This window comes from Apteryx mantelli, chromosome 22, assembly GCF_036417845.1.
Source record: "Apteryx mantelli isolate bAptMan1 chromosome 22, bAptMan1.hap1, whole genome shotgun sequence".
Classification (NCBI taxonomy): Eukaryota; Metazoa; Chordata; class Aves; order Apterygiformes; family Apterygidae; genus Apteryx; species Apteryx mantelli.
Genome location: NC_089999.1, coordinates 9,883,722 through 9,904,923, shown reverse-complemented (window position 1 = coordinate 9,904,923; position 21,202 = coordinate 9,883,722). Strand labels below are relative to the sequence as shown.

The following is a 21,202-nucleotide window of genomic DNA, read 5'->3' as shown; positions in this document are numbered from 1 at the left end:
ATATGAACTTACTTGAGATTTCCTACTTCTGCTTTTCTAAAGTCTGAAAAAGAAAAAAGCTGGAATATTTCTGTCCTTGTTTGGTCTCTCGGCATATGGAAGTGGAGTGCCAGATTGTATTAATCCAGGGCTAATTCATTTACAAATCTATTATCCGTATGTTAGGGGTAGCTGCTTTAGGGGTACTGCTTATAGTTAATCACCACACTTTTTCGCAGTTTGTAAGGGCTTGCTTTTGTAACGTTAGTTGCATGTAAGAAACCTGACATCTGTCTGGACAATATCTTAAATGCATTTAGTCTTAAGGGCTTTATTCAAGTATCGTGCAAGTTATTAATTAGAATGGAACAGAAGTTCTGGGTTTGTTTTTCTGTCTATGAACGTGTGGTATGTGTTACTACCAAATAGGAGGTTCTTGCCAGTCTCTCGACCTCTGGAAGCATTGCGTTACCCAGTGTTTCTCTAATGTCCTAATTTTTCCATTACTTCTTGCAACCGACTTCATTTCTGTTTAACAAAATGATTTTTTTTTTGGCACTGCAGCAAGCTGGCACTGCATTTTTTTTTACAGCTGTGAAGAGCTATTACCAGAGATGTGCTCTTGGCTGTATAAGATGACATTGCTTAAATTAATGCAACCTAACCATATTCTAGCAAAACTTGCAGAATCACAATTTCTACTTTTTGTCCTTTTCCTTATGAAACCTTGAAGTGAACTTGGTTGAGACCTTTCAGACAAGCATGCTTCTGTATACTGAAGTCTCAGAACTGAAGCACTTGCTATCACAATGTGGGTGTTTTTTTAGGGTTTAGGGGGTTGTTTGTTTGTTTTTAACCTCTCTGCTTCTTTGCAAGTTATACGTAATAGTTAGAAATAAACTCTAGATGAAGCTGGGCACTCAAATAATAAGCTTCCTTTTGGCTTCTGGTTCAACTGCCTGATCATAGTGGCATCACAGCAGAACTGCCCATGGCAGGATTTTTTTGGTAGCGGGTAGGTGTCATTAATGATGGTGCTCCACTCCAATTCAAGCCTTCTTCAATCTGCAGCTGAGTTTAAACCAAAATCCTCTCTAATGACAACTCACTTGCACGTGTTACTGAGTCTGAGCATGGGCCGTGCCTGCAGCACAATTCAGAATTGCATCTTATTTGTGTGTCCTTTCTGTGCTGGGCCTTCCCACATTCCTATGGGAAATGGAAAGCTGAGCTAGTTCCAGTGTTTCTCGGTTGTTTTCCCACACTCCTCGTTAAACTCGCTCACTGTAATGGTTCGAGAATGCAGATCTGGAATAGACAACTCCTGCTTTCCTGCTGTCCTGTCCGCAGAACTGGATTAAGCAAGCTGCCCCTCCGCCTCTCTCCCCAGCAAAAGCTCTATCAAGCTTGCCTTGCGCTCCTCATCCAGCGCAAAATAGCATGTGAATTCCCAGCAGCCAGGGGCCGGGATTTTTTTCGTGTGTTTTAAAGAACTTCCTTTCTCCCTTTGCTCCTGAGGGACGATGGAGCTGAAGCTTAAATAGCTCTGAAAGGCAGCTGCTTCTCTTCTCCTCCGGCAGCAGCTGAGTTATCAAATCTCTGCCGATGGAAGTTACTGCCAAGAGATACTTCCCCGCTGCGTCTTCAGGAGAGACGGTCGTTCGCTAAGCACCGGCGCTGTCGCCGCCGGCCTTGTGCCCCGCGCTTTGCTGCGCTCCCCCAGCCGCCGCTTCGAGGAGTTTTTGGGGGGGGGGGGGGGAGTTGGAGGAAAAACCTGTTTTCTGCGCCGCGCCGCCACGTGCGCGGGGCCGGGGGGGGCGGCGCCGGGGCCGGGCCGGGCCCGCCCCGCTCCTGCGCACTGCGCCGGCGGCAGCGCCGGGGGGCGGCCGGGCCGGGCCGGGCCGGGCCGGGCGGCGGCGGCGGCGGCGGCGGCGGGGCAGAGCGGCGGTGCGGTGCGGCTCCGCTGCGCTGCCCCTGCCCCTCGGCGGCCGCCTCGGCGGGGCGCCGCGATGATCCCCTACTTCTCCGACAACGCCGTCATCTCGCAGGGCGCCATCGCCCAGCTGTGAGTACCGAGCGACCCCCGCGCGGCGGCGCCCCCCTGCCCGCCCTGCCGCCGCCCCCTGCCCGCCCTGCCGCCGCCGCCGCCGCCCCGGCGCCGCGCACGCTGCCGGCAGCGCCCGGCCTGCGCTCGGCTCGCCGCCGCCGCCGCCGCGGGCTGAGCTGCGCGCAAACTTTGTGCTCCCGCCGCCCGCGTGCGCGCAGGCTGCCGGGGCAAAGCTGGGGGAGACGCCGCCGGGTCGGGGCTTCTGCCGGCTCTTTCACCTTTCCCCTTCTCGCTTCTGCGCCGAGCCCGTGCTTCCTTGTACCTACGATCGCCCTTTCCCTTCGAGATAAGACACCGCTGACTGATTTCTTTTTTCTTTCTTTCTCCCCCCCCCCCCAAAAAAAAAAAAAAAGGACGGGGTCGCAGCCGTGCATTTTGGTAAGCGCTATGCAATAACCGTCCGGGGGTCGCTCAGGTTTGCGCGTCCTCTCATCGCACCCCCCGGTTTCCCCTCTCCGGGCGCGCAGCGTGCGGGGACGCTGAGCGGCGAGAGCAGCTCCGGCCGCCTCGCTGCCCCGCGAAGCCCAGCCTGGCCGCAGGCTTTCTGTGTACCTCGGCTTCTCCTGGGCTTGGAGAGCAGCTTAGTCCCTCTATTTCATCTCTTGTTTTAGGTTATCGCAAGGTGCCCGATGGGGACTGGGCTTTTTTGTTTTGTCATGCAGACTGGTGCAATGGGAGCAGGACTGAGACCTTAAACTCAGGAGGACCCACGGGTTATGAGAGACATCAGCTGGTGCCAATTTTTAGTTACTGTCAGTCTTGGACAGCTTTAAAGTGCAGATTGAGTGTCTCTGTGTGCCTTGCTAAGCCGCTTGGAAAATCAGCCTCTCCAGCTGCACGGAACCCTTTGAAATGCAGATACAAATAATCATTTAATTTGTAGACAATTAACAGCGACTAACCGAGTTGTTGTGGGGTTTGGGGGGAAGGATTAAGGAGGGAAATGGCTGCTATGGGGTGGTAGATAAAGCTTCTGGGGAGATAGTCGCTGCGGTCTAGACATGCTTGATATTTCTTTAAAGCAGCCAACTGCTGTTTTATCTCTTGGAAGCATCATGAAAGGCTTAAAGATAGTAGGATAAAATGCTGGTCCCACCTGAAATTTCATTCTTGTCCCAAGAAGCTCCTGCTAGGGACTGAGCTGCCTTGCATTTATGAGGTTTTTAGTAGATGAAAATAAGTCCCAGGACTCTGTGGCCTCTTTTTTGAGCATAAGCAATCACTGCTGTATTTGTTAATCTGTTTAGTTAAGTCTCTCTGAGCCTTTCATGCTCAACCCAAATTGTTTGTAATTAGTCACTTCTTTTCTGCTCAGTGTTGCCTGTAAACATTACAGTTTTCCCTGTGGCTGCTGATAGTGAAGGTTTAACAGTGATGTAGCTGAGGTGTTCTGGGTAAGCAGGGATGCAATCTGGGTATGCCTTGGGGTTTGTGAAATAGCAATAATTCTGGAATTGGGGGAAAAAAACTAACCTACTGTAGGTTGAAATGTTTCCTTATAGACCGGGATGACTTTTTTAATCTGTATGAGGTAGCTAGGTAGCAATTTCAATGCTTTATAGGTGTTTGTTTTAAGTACACTGCTCAAACAACCCGCGGTTCAGACTGTACAGAGAGGGATCAAAGGGAAGAGGAGAGTGTCGCTGGTCTCGCTGCCTCAGATCCCTTCTAGCCCTGCAGTGTTGTATCTAGCAGTAGCTTAAATTGCCACTTGGTTGGAAGAACCACCCTTTCCTTTTCTGGAGGGAGAGATAACTGAGTTATCAGAGGAGCTTACGCTGTCCTTTGCCTCCTGGAAGGAAAGATTAATAAGCATGAGAATGACAGAGCTTTTGGCCCAGGCGTAAGTGTTCGCACAAGGCTCAGCGCCGGATTAATATTTTGATAGCGTTCTTAATCAGAACAGTGTTGTGGCTTTCATGCTGGCATAATAAGGAGCTGTTTTTAAATTTATACTCCCAGTTACAAGTTCACAAAGGCTGATGAATGTTGGATGTCCTTATTTCATTTTGGACAAGACCCAAAAATCCAGATTTTGTCATTTTGGTGCTCTAAAAAATTGTTCTCTGTGGAATGGAAGGGGCACTGGTGACCCAAATGTTATCAGTAACTTCTGTTTCAGTGTATTCTTTAGTAGATGTATTTGGCTAATCAGCTCTGGCTCTCAGACATCAGCAGAAATTGCTCTTGTGTTGACGCTTTTAGTCAGTAACTTAGTCAGCTGGTCTGGGTCTAATTCATTTCAGGTTCACAAGGATTCAAATCAATGTCTGAGAGACTTCTGTCTATCAAAGTGCTTAAAATTGATAGTTGTACCTTGTTTGAAGGAGTCCTGCTATTTCCACTGAACCTAATAGGACTTGTGCTGATTTGCTAGCTTTATTTTTGTGTAGGAGTCAAAGTTCACTTTAGTCTAATAAACTCCATAGCAGCTGATGGGCAGATAAGAAAAATGCAAAACTTAAGGCAGTCTGGATAATACCAAAGAATTTTTAACAGAAGAAACCTGTAGGAATTGCCATGGATCAATTCCTCGCTTCCTGCCTGCACTCGCTTCCTCTTTCTTTGGCCAAGTTTGAGGTATCTAATTCATTGTCGGTGCCCCTGAAGTGTTTTTTCCGTGTCCCTGACATAATGCTGTTCTTCACTGCCAGATTCCCCTGTCGCTCAGCTTCCTCTTTATCTTGGTAGCAAAGAAGGATGATCCCGTGGTCAGGGCGCTCGCTTGGGATTTGGGAAGACCCAGCTCTCACTCCCTGCTGCAGCACATCCTTCCTGTGCCGTCCCGGCCAAGTCTCGCCAGGCCAGCGCTCAGCTGGGGAGTGCTGCCTGGAGATGCAGATGGATACCTAACTCTTCTATCAAAACTAGGAATTAGTCACTTAACTTTGGTGTCTACATTACCCTGGCATTCTTCTGCATCATTTGGTGTCTAAAATATTTTTGCCTCCGCCTCAGCTTCCGTTCTGCAAAGCAGTGATGAGAGCACTCCCTCGGCTCATGTTGAGCGCACGTTAAGACACTCCAGTATTTTTCACTACTTTATTCTCCAATACTTTTGGAGCCAAATGGATCTAAAAATATGAATATGCTTGCTACTTTCCGTGGTTCTCTTACTTGCTTCATACCACTCTGTTTCCTATTATAAAATGTTAACTGATGGCTTTTATAATATGAATTTTGAACTTTGGAGAAAAAAGAAGCAGATGGAATTGATAGTTTCTTTAGGGTGTCATGGATGTGTCTTGGAATTCTTTAAAAAAAGACAGAAGTAAAACCTATGATTTAAGCAGAGTTATTTTCAGCAAAGGGTTAAAGATAGGCACAAAATGTTCGTGCAGAGTGAGCCTTGCAGCCTCTTGCGCTCTCACATAAGCAACTTTCTTGTAAGGGACAACCCTTCTTCATTATGGTGTGAAGAAACACCATTTTACAGTGTAAGAGGAAGTTACAGACCGTGCAGGTAAGCACAAACAGTACACTAAATTGCATCACCGGTTAATTCAGACTCAGTGTACTGACACCTCCTTCCCGCAGCGTGTCTTCAGGCCCAGTCTACGTTTCGGCCTTTGTTCCCCCTATTATTTAATGTCTTCTAGGCCATGTGGCCGTGGCCTTTATGCTAGAAAATTTCATGGCAGTCTAATTTTAAGTTATTCCATGTGCCAAGTCAGGAACTTAGGTAGGTGCGTTGTCATTGTTCGGAGAGCTGTTTACTTATTTATTCCTTGTATGGGAAATCTGGCAAGCTTTTTATCTGCTCACAGTGCGCCTGCTGCTGAAAAACCTTGACCATTCAGCGATTAGACTGCGATCCTCCAAGCAGTGTGTTATTGGAAATCTTTAATTGCCTCTGTACCATCACAAGTATTGTACCGCTCCAAGTATTTTACCATTGTGTTGAGCCTCGATGACGTTTACGACTTGAGGAGGAGATGCTTGGAAACGGCCGTTTAAAAGATGGGAAGATGAGCAGAGTGGTTCCAGTTACCCCTTTCAACTGCAGCCGAATCTGTTTTATGACTAAGGGCTGTTCCAGTTTGAAGTGCTTGAAATACGGCAATAGGTTGATTAGCTCTTTTTCTGCTGCAGAAGCTTGCAGGATTGGTGGGGACTACAGCAGTGGTGTCTTCCAGGGAGCGTGTGCGGTATGCCGGGGTTCGGGCGGCTGCGGAAGGGTCTCGCAGTCCGTCGAGGGCGCAACGCGAATGGGCCGTCAGGCAGCGCTGCCCGGCGCGGCAGCGAGCCTGACCCCGTAGCCTTCCTGGCCGCCGTCGTGCAGCCGAGCTCCACGCACGGCGTGGCAGACCCGGCTTCCTGTTGACTGAGTGGAGTTGTGGTTTTTTCTTATCTTCCTTATTTCTTCACTGATTCCGATAACACAAATGCAGTGCGTAAAAGGCTTCTTACTACCAACCAATTATTAAAAACGCCATGCAAATAAGCTGTGGCAACTGGGAGAAAAAGTAGCATGCTTGTGTGCTGCAAAGTTGATCATTAACTGGACCAGGGCTGTATTGTTCATAACTACTTTTCCTGTTTGGCTTTTCCTTTTATTCCCCAGGAAGCTATGAGTATTTGTCTCACTGATCCTTCCTGGTGGGGGGTTGGAAGAGGGACAGAGATGCTTATCGGATATAAAATCAGAACTTGAGCAGCAAACTAGTGTTTCAAGGAGAACCCTCCCCCTGGTTGCTGAGCAGTGTGTTTTAGTTCGGGAGCCCACACCGCCGGGCTGCCGAGTTCGTGTTTTAAAGGGTTGCAAATGATACAGGTTGCCTCCGGGACTCTTCTGCAGATGTTCCTGTCTCTGGAAATGCTGGGGCTTCTGTAAGGGCTACGGAGCCGAAGGACTGGAGGGAAGGAGATGATCAGCAGAAAAGGAGCCTTTGGGCCAGTGAATAGTTTGGCTGTCTGGGATTTTTTTGCGGGACTGTGCTTCTGTGTATCTTTATCAGGCAGCCTCTGGCTAAAATACTACCTGGGCGTTTTTTAAACAAACTTCAGGCTAACTTTCTGAACATATTGTTTCTAACTAGTGTTTGTGGGGTCAGAGAGAGTTTAAAATTCTGTATCCTACTCTGCGATAGGCTCTGAAGAGTTGCTGTCTCCTCTGCATCAGTCTGGCAAACGGCATTTAAATTATTGGCCTGTATGGGCTTAAAACTAGTTCAGCAAATATTTTTTCCACAGTGTAATGGATGTAATGTGTACAGAGCAAATCTGGAACTTGAGTTTCCAACTGGGCTGTTCTGTAGCTGCTAGCTGAAGACTCTCTTTCACGGACACGTGGGGTAAAATGCGTTGCTAGCCTTAATTTTGAATATTTGTGCTTTTGCTGAAGTAGTCAAAAGGCAACTCTTTGCTTTGCGTATGCATGTGTCGTAGCTTTGATGCAGCAACTTGGAAAGTGACTGGAGACTGGAAGTAGTTGTTCTGCAGGCACCTATTGCTATGGTGTGTAGGATTAGCAGCATGTTTTGTGATGGAGAGGAGAAGCCTCCTGGCTCCAGGACATCAAGCAACCTGCAGCTGAGGGAAGTTGGGGAAAAGCAAAACCCGTATGGGTGAACTACAAAATTAAGCTGTGCCCTAGGGTTTCTCTAAGGCTAGAGGTGATGAACTGAGCCTGTGTGATCTCAGTGTAGGGGCTGCACTTCTTGGTATTGGCAGCTTTTCAAATTTGGGCATTTTTAGGTGTATTAAGGCCACAGGCCTGTCGTTCAGTGCATTTTCCTGTTTATCCCATAGTTATCTGGCCCCCAGCAGCATTGTATTCAACCGTTTGTGGACTTCTGGTTTATTTATAATAAGCCATTTAAGAAATGTGCTTTTTCTCAAAACACCTTTGTTACAAATAGGGCAAATCCATGGACTGCGGAACCATAACCTAGTTAGTCCTTTCTTTTAAACAAATGATCTTTGTCACTTGGTGGTGAAGTCCTTGTTTGTTCACACGCTTCCCACAATGGCTTAATGAGGTCTATATTGTCCCATCAGCGTGTTCTTTCTTGTGTCTTTAATCTCCTCCATAGCTCCTCGTTCTTGGGTTTTGTTTACACACTGCTAAATTTCAGGCTTTTTATTGGAAAGGTGGAGATTAATTGCGTGTGAATTTTGCAGTGCGGCTCCTGCGGAGTCACAGGGACAAATCGGAGTAAGTTCCTCCTGTGGTCCCGGAGTAAGTTCCTCCTGTGGTCCCGCACGGTCCCAGCGTGCCCTGGTGCCCCACGGGCAGGTGGGCGCTCCTGCACTTGCAGAGGACCGCTGAGATGGTTTGAGCGTGGAATTACTGCCTGCACGTTGGAGTGCAGGTGGCTGAGGAGCCGTCCATCTGCTCCACGTTGCAACACCCCTTATTTAGAAATCGCTCTGTTATCATGTACGATGAACTTGTCTATATTTCCTCTCTTTCCTCCTTTCTTTGTTCTCCAGGGTGAAGAGACCAGATTGGCTTGTCTGAGCCTCTTGTCGCCTTGCAAACTCTCACAGTTCTTACAAGTGACAACAGGTTGCTTGGGAGTGTGTTGCTGCCAGGATTTTGGCTGGACCATGGTTAGCTTGTGGGGACCGGGGGCCTTGCCTGCTGGTGGGTCGACACGGGCGGCATCAGGCTAAGCACCTTGCTGGCGTCTCAGGACTGATGGGAGACTCCCAAGGGCGGATGGGACTGGAGGAGGTTCTTTTGATTAGCAAGTGAAAAATGACCTTGATGAGGGGAAAATTCATTTGCACAAAGTTACAGATAGGGATTATTTCACCTCTGTCCTCTAAAAATTAGGTTTTTTGCTGGGTTTCTTGAACTGGATGCTGGATTCAAATGAGCCCAGTGTTGCAGGGTTTGTTTGTTTTTTAAGCCTGAGTGTGGTGGTCTATGAAGAGAATGTCATTGGCCTTTTTTGCTTTTGTTTTTGTTTTTCCTTTTTTTGCTTTGAAAAAGAGGTGGAGAAATCCAAAAACGGAAAGCAGAACAGCTGCATTCTTCTGTGTCCCTCAAAGACTGAAAGCCAGTTAGTCTAAATAAAAACAAATAATTTGTCAGCACCATTTCTAGCCCTCCTATTGTTTTACTCTGGTGGGAAAGCTGTGAGAAAGCAAAGCGAGGGGTATTGATGTGCCTTGTTAACAAGCAGGGGCGAGAGTACGGAATAAACATCCATCCCGGGGTTACGTAATGACATGTGCAGCGTGTGCCCGCGAGCGCGCTGCTCCCTGTTGCTAACGGTCCCTCTAAATGTCAGGGCTGCAAAGCAAGCCCGGGAGACCGCGCTTCAGAGAGCGGTGGCTCTTCGGCGAGGAATGGGGACGAGAGGGCGGGCTGTCACGAAGTTCCCAGCACAAACCCGTGCAAAACCTTGACACAGTTGCGATGATGCCATGTCCTTCGTTTCTCCTAGTACATCACACACTGTTTCATGAGAGTCTCTAGCTTCAAATTAAGCAAATACCTATTTAAGAGCCTTTTTTTTTTTTTTTAACCTATTTAAGAGCCTTTTTCCTAAAGCACACCGTGTCCCTGCTGGAGACTTCTCTGGGTCTGGTACGCGGCAATGGTTAGTATTCCAGTGCTCTCTCCGCTTTCAATGTGTGGTTTTTAAATGGGTTTGTGTGGTTTTAGGAAATATGAAGACCTGAGCTAAAAACCGCTGAAAATTGGCTGCCAAACTGCCTGAAGTGCTAATTCTGATAAAATTTAGCACCTGAATTTCGCGGGGATAAACACATCTGGAATCTCTACTCTTTTTGGAGTTCAAGCACTCTTGTAAAATAAAACTTTGAGTGTTTCCTATCTGAGACCTAGTCAGCTAAACTTTGCGGGGCCTTTTTTTGAGTTAGAAACTCCCTAAAATGCATTCGTAAGTTAAGTGCTGACATCTCCTTTAGCCGAGAGGCACGTTAAGGTACCAAAAGCGTACGTTAACTTGCAGGTGTACTGAGGAATCGCAAATGCAGCACTACAGAGTGTTGCTTAAAAATGATCCATGTTGCTGTGTTTCCCTTTATTCACTTTTTTGTGGGCAGATGTCATGAAGCACGAGTGGTTCAAGTGCTACTGCTTTTATTTAAAATTCCCAAGTATCTATATATATAAAAGGCTGCAAAGCTTAGGAGCTTGCGGTAGTTCACTCATCTGTTACTTGGAGATCTCCCAGCCCCTCTTGCCTCCTGGCCTGCCCTTCGTTTCAGGAGCAGCCTCCACTGAAGCTCTGAAATACAGCAGTGATGTTAGACACCCCACAGTCTGTCAGCTTCTGCTTAAAATGGTATGCAGTGAGTGATTAATGGAAATTATTTCAGGAATAAAGGACTCCTGGTAAGCTGATCCCTATTCAGGGAGCCAAAAGAAAAGGAAAGTCAGTCGTCTCCAGGAAGAGCTTGCTGTATCGGTGGGGGGAAGAGTCGGATTGGAGGGCGATGCTGAGTCTGCATTTTGAAGTACATCATAATTATATCTCATGATCTGATTTGGAGAGCTTTTCCTGATGTCTCTGAAGACTGATTGTCACTTACGCCAGCAAAGTGCTGGAGTGCGCTTCGTTATTGGCGCAGCCGCGAGTTCTGCCGGGGCGGCTGTGCTGCACCACGGAGGGCTCCGGCTCTGAGCGTCATGAGACAAGGCAACGTGTCACCTATCTGCGGAAGGGGATATTGGTTTTAAAGATTAAATTAACCCAATCCAAAGTATTCACCACAGAAACGTTGGATCACTTTAACCCAAAGTGATGCTCTATTTCTTCTTCTTCCGTTTGCAGCTTTAAATAGAGTATGTACATTTGTATTAAACTTGGTGTTGCCTTGGATTGAAGGAAAGACACAGAATCCATGAAACCGTTTCAACTATAAAATGTTCTGATCCTTTGTCTTTGATGTTTTGCCTCTGCTAATGAATTCAAACTTCAAGGTATTGCTTAGAGCCATGTTAAAGTTTGTTTCCCTTCATGGTGGCTCTGCTCTTCCATAAAATGAAGTTGCTTGCACGTTTGCAAAGCCGGGAGTACCTCCTGGGTCAGCCTAGGAGGTGAAGAGATGGGCAGCCCGGCTACAGGTCGTATCAGCCCAACATGTAAAGCTCTGTGTGACTTCCAATTTCAAATCAAAAGCTATTGAAAGAAAGCTGGCAAGCAGCTGTTCTCTGAAACCTTTCGTGAGCTATCTCACACTGCTGGCTATCAATAACTGTCCCCTTTGCTAATCTAAAGGGATGGTAAGTTTTGTGTTCCTGCTGGAGCCTGTCATGTAGGGATCGAATAGCCCTCATGCATGCGGAGAATGCAGCGCTAGTATGAGGAAAATTAAAAGTGCTGAGTACTGCAGAAGTTAAAATACTGAGCAAATAGCTTCCTTCTATTTTACGAATCAAATGCAACAGCCTCTTGATGTTTTTTGATGCTTTTGGTAAACAAGCATCTGCTTCTCTTTAGCGCAGAGGAAAGGCTTATTATTCAGCATTGATTCCTTTGTGCAGAGACAGACTGATCCTTGTTTTGGTGTTCTATTTACAGGGCTCCATTAATGTATTTACTAAGTATAGGCAGCGAGGCTGTGATTAGAGCCAGGCTTGCTTCCACAACATCGTTCCTCCATCCTGTCCCCTGCTCCCAGCATCGCAGCGGTTACAGCCCCCAGTCTGGCTGTGCTGGTTCCCTCTGCCATACATAACCCACAGCAGCAGCAAGGGACCCTCTGAGTAGCTGTCACTCTGAGCAGTGTCCTCCCAGCCCTCGCGGCGGCAGGGCTGTAAGCCTCCTGGCCTCTCGTTAGCACAGGTGGAGTTCTTGTCTGTACCCTTCTCTGAGAAGATGGCAAGGACAGCGCAGAGACTGAACTAGCCACTCTGAGTCTGTAGTGGCCACAGACAGGGCTTCTGCAAGCTTCTACCTTAGCTCCAAAACTTCCCCAAACCCACAGCTAATTTCTCATCCTATCCTTTCCCGCACCCAGAGTTCACACTGGGGACTTTGCTGGTGCCTTGCAGTTCTTGGTGGTGCTGCCTGGGGCCTGGGGATGCCTGCTCAACCTGCCTGTGCCAGAGCTGTGGCTGTTTCCAAGTCTACGAGGTTGGATTTGTGCCCAGCAGGATTGGGGACTATTGGGGATGGTATTGGGAATGGCATGTGGTGGTATTGGGATGCACAGGATGCTCTGCCTTGGGAAGGTACCAAGGTCCTTGCAAGCTCCTGCTGAGCTCCTCACCTCCGTGGGCGAGACTGCCAGCCCTGGCGGTGATTCAGGCAAGTCAGTGGTCTCTTTCCATCTTGGAAGTGCTGGGCATACTTTGTCTAAATATAGATGCCCCTGGACTCAGCTGATATGGGGAGGGACAGTATGTTGACCTCAGCATGTCTTGTTTGACTTCTGTTACAGTAATACTTAAAGCCATGGGGTCCTTTCTGTTGAGCGTGGCAGGGTGCTTGCTGGTCAGGCCAAACATGGTCAGGTCTGTGCAGCTCTGAGTCATGCAACTGCATGTGCAGAGAGACCTGAGTGAAAACCAGTTGTAAAATATCCTGTGTTAGATGTGTTTAGATGCAGTGGGAGAGACCTTTCCTGCTTGGTGCTTGTTAACCAGCTGCCTGGGGATGTGTCAGCTCTTGGCTCTGGTTTGGAAAGAGAGGTGCTGTGTATGGAAGCGATGCTGCAAACTCTGGCAACAGAGGAGGTGACCGTATGGTTTAAAGATGGTCAACCTGGCCTCTGCTAGTTCTGAGAGGCAAAAGATGGGGCCATGTCAAACAGAGGGTTGCTCTTTATAAAGTTAACTAATAGAAATGCTTTTTTTTTTTTCTTTGATCCTTGATGCGATAGATTTTCCACATGAAGTTTTCTCATGTTGATAAAAGTATTCTTTAAGAATATATTTCTGAAAGCATTTTGCTCCTACCGCAGAAGTTGGCCGCTTTTGGATGGAATGAGCCGTTCGGAGCGCTGCACATGTGGCGGCAAAACTCAGAGGAGCGTTCCCTTGAGTGTAAGCGTCCTGCTCCACGAGCCTGCTGGTATGAATTAGCGTCCATAGATGTTTAAACAGTATATAGCACCAGAAGAATGTCCTGTAGGGCTTTAATCTGGGAATGTCTTGACTCGGAGACCTGAAAGCCTTCAGGGACTATCATGTAAAACAAATTCCCTTCACAGCCTCACTTCCGCTCTGGATCTCTTGCTTAAAAAAATGCACTGAATCAAATTTCTTCTGTAAACACTGAGTGCCCAGATTTCTTAATAAGTACTCGAATTGTATGAACTGCCCCATTTCCAGTCTGTGAGCTGTGGTGCTTGGGCTGCAGAAGAAATGATTTTGTGCATCTCTCTTCAGTGCTGGATTCCAGAGCACTTTAGAGCTTTGTTTGCACAGCTTGTTTTTCTGTTGCTTTTTGGTAATATTTTGCTTTCTCCCCACTTGGGCTCTATAAAGCTGGCTCGGTGACTGACCAACAGTCGCAAAATTTTTGGCCATTTGGGGCTTCCTTAGTGTTATATAACAAGGTGGAAAGTGAATAAAGTTTGTAGTTGCGTGTGCTGTGTGTGAAATCAGTGCGTTTCACTGTTCGGGAGCTTGTGTCTGCCCTGTGACCTGCCTCCGGTCTTCGCTGCGAGTTGTATAATCTGCCCAAATATCTGTTCCTTGAAAGAATGTGTTGCCTGAAGGTCCATGACACCCTCTGCCGCGCAAGGCGTTCCCGTGAGCACGGTCTTTCGTTGGAGGTGGGTGCTGCTCTGAGCGAGCGCCCGGGCAGCGGCGGGGACAGAGCGAGTCCCAGAACAAGGAAGTTTGTCCCTTCCTCCGCCGCTTCGCTGACGTCGCCGGGCGCTGGCAGGAAGCGATGCAGACGGACCCGACAGTGGGACGACACGGCCGCGGCTGTGTGTGTCACTGTACGACTCTGGTGCTGAGCACACGCGCGGTGACAGAGTCCCCTGAAACGTAACGCAGAGCTGCCGGTGTCGCCATCGGCACGTGGACGGGGCGGGAAGGCAGCGCCGAGCCTGCCCGATGCCTGTGCGAGGGGCCTGTCTGCATTGCCGATGGGTTAGGGTCTTATACGTTATTGGGCTGGTTCATCCGTAGGCCGGGGGCACTTGAGGGTAACGGGAAGCCCACGCAGGCCGTGACATCCGCAGCAGCAGCTGAAATTATAAAATGACTTCAGCTACTTCTTCTGGAGTCCAGCTTAAAAAAAAAAAAAAAGAAAAAGTCTTGTGTGTCTGTAACGAGTTAATTCCAGCGCTGCTGATGGGGGAGTGCATTTGATGGGAGAGCGGAGGTGGCCCTGCTGCCGCAGCGTGGGGCGCAGGCACCAAGAGGTGCAGGAACGCCGCAGGCGGCCACGGCACTGCGCAGAGAGCCGCTGCAGCTGCGTGGGCCGAAAGCTTTGCCTGGGAGCAGCTGCCGCCGCTGCTCCCCTCACTGGCAGCAAGGCAGCTCCGGCAGGGCCCAGTCTCGTAGCCCAGAGCGGTGGTCTTCTGTACCGGCTCCGAGGGATGCCGCCGCTCACGCAGCAGTTGTGCAGATCTGGATTACCCGTGTAGCACGAGCGATATTTCTCTCCCACCTAATGTGCGGGGCTTTTTAGAGTTCAGATTCACACCCGTCATCCTCCCATTTGAGCATGTGCTGACTAAATGATAAGCTGCTCTTGTTGTCTCAGCTCAACTTCTGCAGATGTCCGTATTAGAGACCAAAGCAAGGGAGAAGAAGATTTGGCTAAGATGAGAAGGGATCAGTAGGTAAGTCAGTACAAATAAGTTATACTCAGCGTTGCAGATCTTTCTGTGATCTTGCCAGTCTGTGTAATTGCAGCTGAGTTATCGTTCCAGGGAGCTCCACCTTGGAGCAGAGGAAGTGCCTGTAGACAGCTCCTTTTAAAAAAAAAAAAAAAAAAAAAAAAGACACAAATGCAGATGTTGCTAAAAATGCAGTTTGCGTCAAACACCTGCGCTGAAGCGGGTTCCCACGCTTTGTTTGTTTTTCCCCTTGTGCAGTTTCTTGAGTTGCAAAAGTGCTGAGTGGCAAGTGACTGCCTTTGCTGGAGAACCACTTCCCCTTTCTCTCCTTGCCCTGAATTTCTCACCCCTGTTGACCTTGTTACCGAACCCATTTCAGTAAGTCGTGGCCCTTGTTTTGTTCTGCACTGGGCTGGTTTCTATTTTTGATATCAGAGAGGCCTAGGCTTGTCTGGGTGTGCTGCCAGCTGACCCTGCTAATACAAATGTCAGTGCAGGGCGCTCCTGAGTTCTCCTCGCCTCTTCCATTTCCCTGTTTGTTTATTTATTTATTTATTAAATTAGCGAGTGGTAATAACTGGTATAACTTTGCTTTATGCAGCCTGTGAACCTGTTTACCTGGCCTATGTGTGAAGAGAACCAGGTGCCAGCATCATCCACTTAGGAGCAAAGGCTTAAACAGGAAGCCAAATATTGCTCTCCTTTATATAATTCACTAATAATCTTATCATAAGCAGTAATTAAAACCAGGTGCCTTAAAAAGCAGGCAAGGGAGAGAGGGAAGGAGGATGTTTATTGAAAAACAAGCTGCAGTGTAAACTGAAAAAGGGATAGTTAATTGCTGCCTGTTGAACATCTGAGGAGCAAAATGATGTTTTAGACTCTCCTCTTGTGGAATGGTTCCCAAAGCATCCGTATCCGTTACTGCTCCTCTCGTTTCTTAGGGCTTGGAGGGGGGCAGAGCACAGGAAAGGATAGTTTTCTCATTAAAATCCTGGCTTGGGAAGAGTTTGTGTAGTAGAGTCAGCTTTGCCGGAGGTCCTGGGTTGATCAGTGGGTTGATCTCCATGCTGCCATCGGAGCAGTGGGGCGGATCAGCTCCTGGTTTGTGCCGTTTAGACTTGCATCCTGGCCAGGTGGCGGAGGAGGGACGCACAGAAACTGAAGCAAAGTGTTTTGTCTCATCTGAGCGCCCCGCTGCAGGTGATGGGCACTTCTTCGGGGGAGTCTGCTGGAGGTATGTGTTGCTGTGCCCAGTGGTTTGGTGGAGAACAGCCCTTGGCTACCAGACTGCACTTACTCACGCTGCACTTCTGGCATCTGCTGCTCCCTGCCTGGGGGCCCGATGCTTTATTAACCAGGACTTTTTTTGTACCTCTTCTTTTTCCAAATGGCTCCTTGCCATTCCCGTGCAGGTGTGCAGCCATGTCCCATCCCTTGCCATAGAGGGAGGGGAACGGTTGGTTTGGGCAGGGGAGCAGAAGGGAGAAATGGGGAGGGAAATGGCTTGAGATGCTGAGAAAAATAAGAGGCTGTTGGGCCTGTAGATCTGTAACATTTTCCATTCCTGCTTGGCCACGTGTAGCTGAAGCTGGAATTGCTGCTCTTCCAGGGTGAGTCCTGGCGCACGACCGTGTCCCCGGCTGCCCTCCCTCCCCTCCTGGCTCCGCAGCCTCGGGAAGAGCTGACTGTTGATGCCAGCTACGCCACTCCTGACTGCCTCTGGTTTTTGGTCTCCGTCTTGGTTTTGTGTCCTTTAACCTACGGATTAAAGGAGCCTGATATAACTGAGCTGGCAATAGATAAGATGTGAAATGCAGAGGAGATATTAATCTCATTATAAATACATACGCACTCTTCCCCCCTGCGGCATGCTCCAGCTTCAAATATTAGAGCAAAGCATAGGGAGGCTCTTGAGGGAGCGACCTGGCCCTGGCCTAAAACCGAGGGAAAGAAACTGGGCACACAAGACTTTTTCGGTTCCTAGTAGACATCCTTCTCCTTGGGTGGCTCTGTTCCCCTTCCGGCGCCTGCTTAGCTGCTCGCCCTTCAGCCGGGGGTGCCGTTCGCCGCACACGCGCACGGCGCGCGGGAAGATGGGGTCCCAGCTGAAATCCGGAGCGCTGTGCCGCAGATGTCTGCGTTTACACTTCCCGTTCTCAGGCCCTGGGCTGCTGAGCGATGCCAGTTAGGCAACATCGGGGTTAACCTGTGTCATTTCTTACTGTCAGACGAGCCGGCCTGCTTTCGGGCAGTGTTTCTGCTTTTCTGTGTTTGCTTTCGGCCCAGCTGGCTGCTGGCGGGGAAGGGGCACGTCCTGCGGGCAGGTCAGAAGCTCTTGCCGCGGCGAGCAGTTCCGCCAGGCAGGCGGTTCCTGGGCTCGCGGCGCTTGTGCCCGGCTGCTGGTGTCCCCCAACCGGTGCCCTTTAGGAAAAGCCCCCTTTGCTCAGCAGCGTAGAAGCCGCCACGGTTGCTGCGTGATGCCGTCATCACGGGCCGCGGCAGCGAGCGCCCAGCTTGGCCCGGGAATCCACAGCGGCCTCCCGGGGCCCGGCAGTAGCTCGCTGACGGGATGCTGCGTCAAAACAGTGACGCCCTTCCAGTGGCTGTGCTTGCTGCCAGCGGGTGTTTTGGGCACACCTGGCGGGGAGGTGACACTGCTAGGTTTGCTGCCCCATTTCGGCATGTTCCCCAGCCGCGGCAGCGCGGGAGATGGCGTGCGGTGGACTTCTCCCGTCTCCCGCTGATCGTTTCAGAGGGATGGGGCCATCCTCTGTCACTTGTGCTCCTTGGCCAGTGCCTGACTAAGGGCTGGGCTGGGCTGGACAGGACAGAGCCTGCTGTAAGAAGCTGCTCTGATGAGTAAGTAGAGCTGGCTGGAAAGTCATCCTCAGGCTCACAATAACTTAATTGAGCATTTGTTAGGATAAGATGTTGCCAGAAGCTGTTCAGGTGCCTCTTTGCCTTCCTTGCTGTGCTTTCAAAAGGTATTTTCTCCTTTCTTTATGAAATAATATCTGCAAAGGACAGCAAGGTTCCCTTTTGTGGGGCAGAAAAGCTGTGGATGGTGCAGATTCATCCGCCTCTTGGATGGTGGCATACTTCAGCTCTGAAAGCACAGCTAGCCTGCTCAGCAGCGAAATAGGTGGAAGACAGCATATTGGTCGGGCTGTGGCCAAGTTTCAGATGATTCATGTTATTGACTTAGCCGTAGTCCATAAATCAATGCATTTTTCTCTTTTGTGTCTTAAAAACAGTTTGGTGTTTGAGCTTGCGATTTATTACCTGAGTTGTGCAGGGGGGCGTTCATGATCGATTTGCCATCTATAACCCTCATGCAGGGTTTCCCTCGTGCGTGAGGAGCTCAGCCCCTGGGCCGCATGGAAGTCGCGTACGCTGTGCTCTGTTACTGTTGTCCAGAAACTGGATCTGCTGTGAGGAGTGCCTGCACTTTCTGCGCAGAAGGCTTTAAATGGTTTTGATGAAGTTGCTGTGTACAATCGTTACAAAATCTTTTCTGCTTGTTAAGTCAGGGAGAAAAATTGGTACAAGTTGTAGTTTCTGTAGGGGTCGCATGGTCTTCACTTGTGTTGGTTCCCTTCCCCCGAGGAATGCATTACAATAGCATATGTGCTACTGGTCTTAAGGATGCTTCTTACTTCAGCGGCAAACCAGCCAAACTTGGAACTTCTTTCTGAGTCAGTTTTTGAACACAAGAGGCAGGGTTTTTCTAACTCTTCTGTGATGCCATGAAGAAAAGTAAAGCAGAGAGTGCTCTGTCACCGGGGTGTCAAACTCAGCAGTTGATCTTGCTTCTGCCTGGGATTGTTCTGTGTTTCAGTGGTTCCGTGTATGGACAGACCTGGGTTTGTCATTCATGTTTTGTCAGCTGTAGTGCTGAGCATTGCTTAGAGCTTTAATAACTATTTCTTAGATATGTCACATATAAGTCTTCTCCAGAAGAAACCACTGTGTAGTTTAGAGTACTGATGACAAGCCTGGTGAGCGGCTAAAGTACAACTCAGCTTTGCTGTCTGTGCCAAGTTGGCTGCTTGGATTCTTCTGCTCTCCTGGACTCAGCTCCTCCCTTCACCGCTTTCAGTGTCTTTTAATACCTTATCTGCTTCCAGGCAGTAGTTTCAGAGAGCGTTGAAGTACCAGTAGGCTCTGGCAAACCAGATTTTAAAAAGTATTTCAAAGCCCAAATTATGTTTAGGAGTCATTGAGCTGTCAGCTCTGCCATGTCAAGATGTGCACATGTAACCCAGATACACTGGTTGCTGTTTGCTTCTTGTGCTCTTGTCTTGCCTATTGACTCTTTTCCTGTCGGTGCTGATGGCCATCTCCTGCACTCGTTCCTGCCTTGCATGAGGTCTTGTCCTGCCTGCTTGACCTCCCTGCTCTACAAGAATGATTTGTTTTGCCACATTCTTGAGCTGTCGCGACCCTTCATATCGGAAACTACATTCCCTTTCAGTTCCAGCCTTAGCAATTCAAGCTTGTTGCTTGGGGTTAATGTCCCAAAACAAGGTGCTTGGTGGCCTTAGCGAAGGTGGCCCAGTGGGAGGATGGACCTGATAGGAATCTCTTTAGTTCTGCGGCAGGTCTCCATTCCAGGCAGGTGGCCAACAGCAGGGAGCTGGTGATAAGAAAAAGTGATGGAAGTGAGAAGATTTTTAACCTCCCAGCCCCCTAGCCACATGCTGCTTTATTTACTAAAAATAAGTTGCTAATTCAGCCTTCTGGGGAAGCCTCAGGCATAGGCTGAAGGGTTTGCTGATATCAGTTGGTGGCTTTGTTGGTAGAATTAACTACATGAAAACTGGCTGTGACTACTGAGTTGTTTTTCCTCCGGTGCAGCTTGAAATTCATTTGCCCCTGTGGTGAGGTTGTAGAGGGAAGAGGAAAGGGAGCAAATGTCTTCTGACTCTTTCACCATTATTTTCTTGTGTCCTGAAGAGGCTCTGCAATACAGAGCCTGCTTTCTTATCCCGCTCCTGCTGGTGGATGCTAGGCAGAAACAGAACTGTGCTTTTCCAAAACCTAAGGTCACTGCTGAATGAAAGCATATTGACTAAATGAGGGGGAAAGATCTTGTGAAGTCAGCGCCTTCAAGATAGCTCAGTGTTTCTGTAGTACTCAAGCTCCAAGGAACTGTGGAGCTTGAGGACTTTCAGAGGATGTATTTGTCGCCAAGATCTAGAGAGGCTCGGTCAAAATTTTTGGCGTGAGAGGGGTCTGACTATCCTATGGGGAAACATCTGTGCTGTGTGTGCCCAGTGGCTTTTTTTGTTTGTTTGGGGTTTGTTTTTAGCACAGATAAAGATCTCTGATCCATTTTAATTTAGGAAGAGAGATTTTTCCTTTTTTGAAATTCTGGTTTTGTTAAAACATCCACTGAATGTTTGACATCTGCTATAATTTTAGAAAATAGTCCTGGGAGACACTTTGTCACTGAGGAGGAGTGCTGAGGTTATGACAGACAGTGCAGTCTAAACACTGGGATGTGCTACAGGCTTTAAAAAAAAAAAAAAGTTCTTTCTGGGTGTGCATCTGCTTTTCTGGAGCTCAGAGAATTTGGAATTAAGAAAATTTTTGATATGCCCACCAGGAGAATGGAGAGGTGCCCAGAAATGTGCTTGAGGTTAGGGGGAAAACCAGTTTTAACACAAGCTTTTGTAATTCATACAGATATAAAAACTTAATAGGCAAAGTCTATTGGAGAACAGTCAACCTCAGATCAGGAAACGAGAAGACCACACGCTCCTGCCGTGCCAACTCCTGGTTCATGGTGACATTTAAGTGCTCTGTAACGCTCCTGTCTTCTGCGGTGCTTAAGTATATGCCTGCCTCTAAGTAGGTACTGAGAAGGGTTCCCAGTTTAGGGGCTGAAGGCAGCAGTTAGCCTTTACTTGTTCTGCAGAGCGGAAGCAGCCGTGAAGGGGGGATGACATGGTGTATTCTGGCACTTACCTGCCTTCTGTAACTTAGAATTTGTTCAGATATATGGTGGGGCTTTTTTCTCTCTATTATAATTTCCTGTTCTTTTGCCCTTCAGCAAAAGGAATAATCAGCTTTAGTATTTGCTTAAGCAGAGAAAGGAACTAAGAGGTTCCTGGTCTCTTGTTCGGTCAAGAGGGCAAAACAACTTCTTTTTCAAGGCACTGAGCTGGTGAGGTACACAATGCCAGGGACTCTCCCATCCTCTCTTATCACGTTCATCGACCATCCTGTTACTGTAAAATTGGTCTGACTTTCTTCAAAGCGTGCATGACTATCTCATCAATCCTGAGAAAAGCAGGAACCTTGAACTATGCAATAGGATGACTTAATCGCAATGTGTAGAAAGAATCCCACTTCTTCCAAGAGCCACAGCCATTTTAAGAAAGCTAC

General features: G+C 48.5%; 1 protein-coding gene across 3 annotated transcripts in view; it reads left to right on the top strand.

Moving 5' to 3' along the window:
• Positions 1-21,202, top strand: part of SSH2 (slingshot protein phosphatase 2) — a 102,187-nt gene that overhangs the window by 44,670 nt on the left and 36,315 nt on the right. Inside the window, exon 1 of one of the 3 annotated variants that reach the window (XM_067309781.1) lies at positions 1,926-2,044. The exons of the other annotated variants lie outside the window; for them this stretch is intronic. Coding sequence (XP_067165882.1) covers positions 1,989-2,044 — 56 coding nt within the window. The 5' untranslated portion in view covers positions 1,926-1,988. Of the gene's footprint in view, positions 1-1,925; positions 2,045-21,202 lie in introns of those variants that run through there. 3 annotated transcript variants of the gene reach the window in all.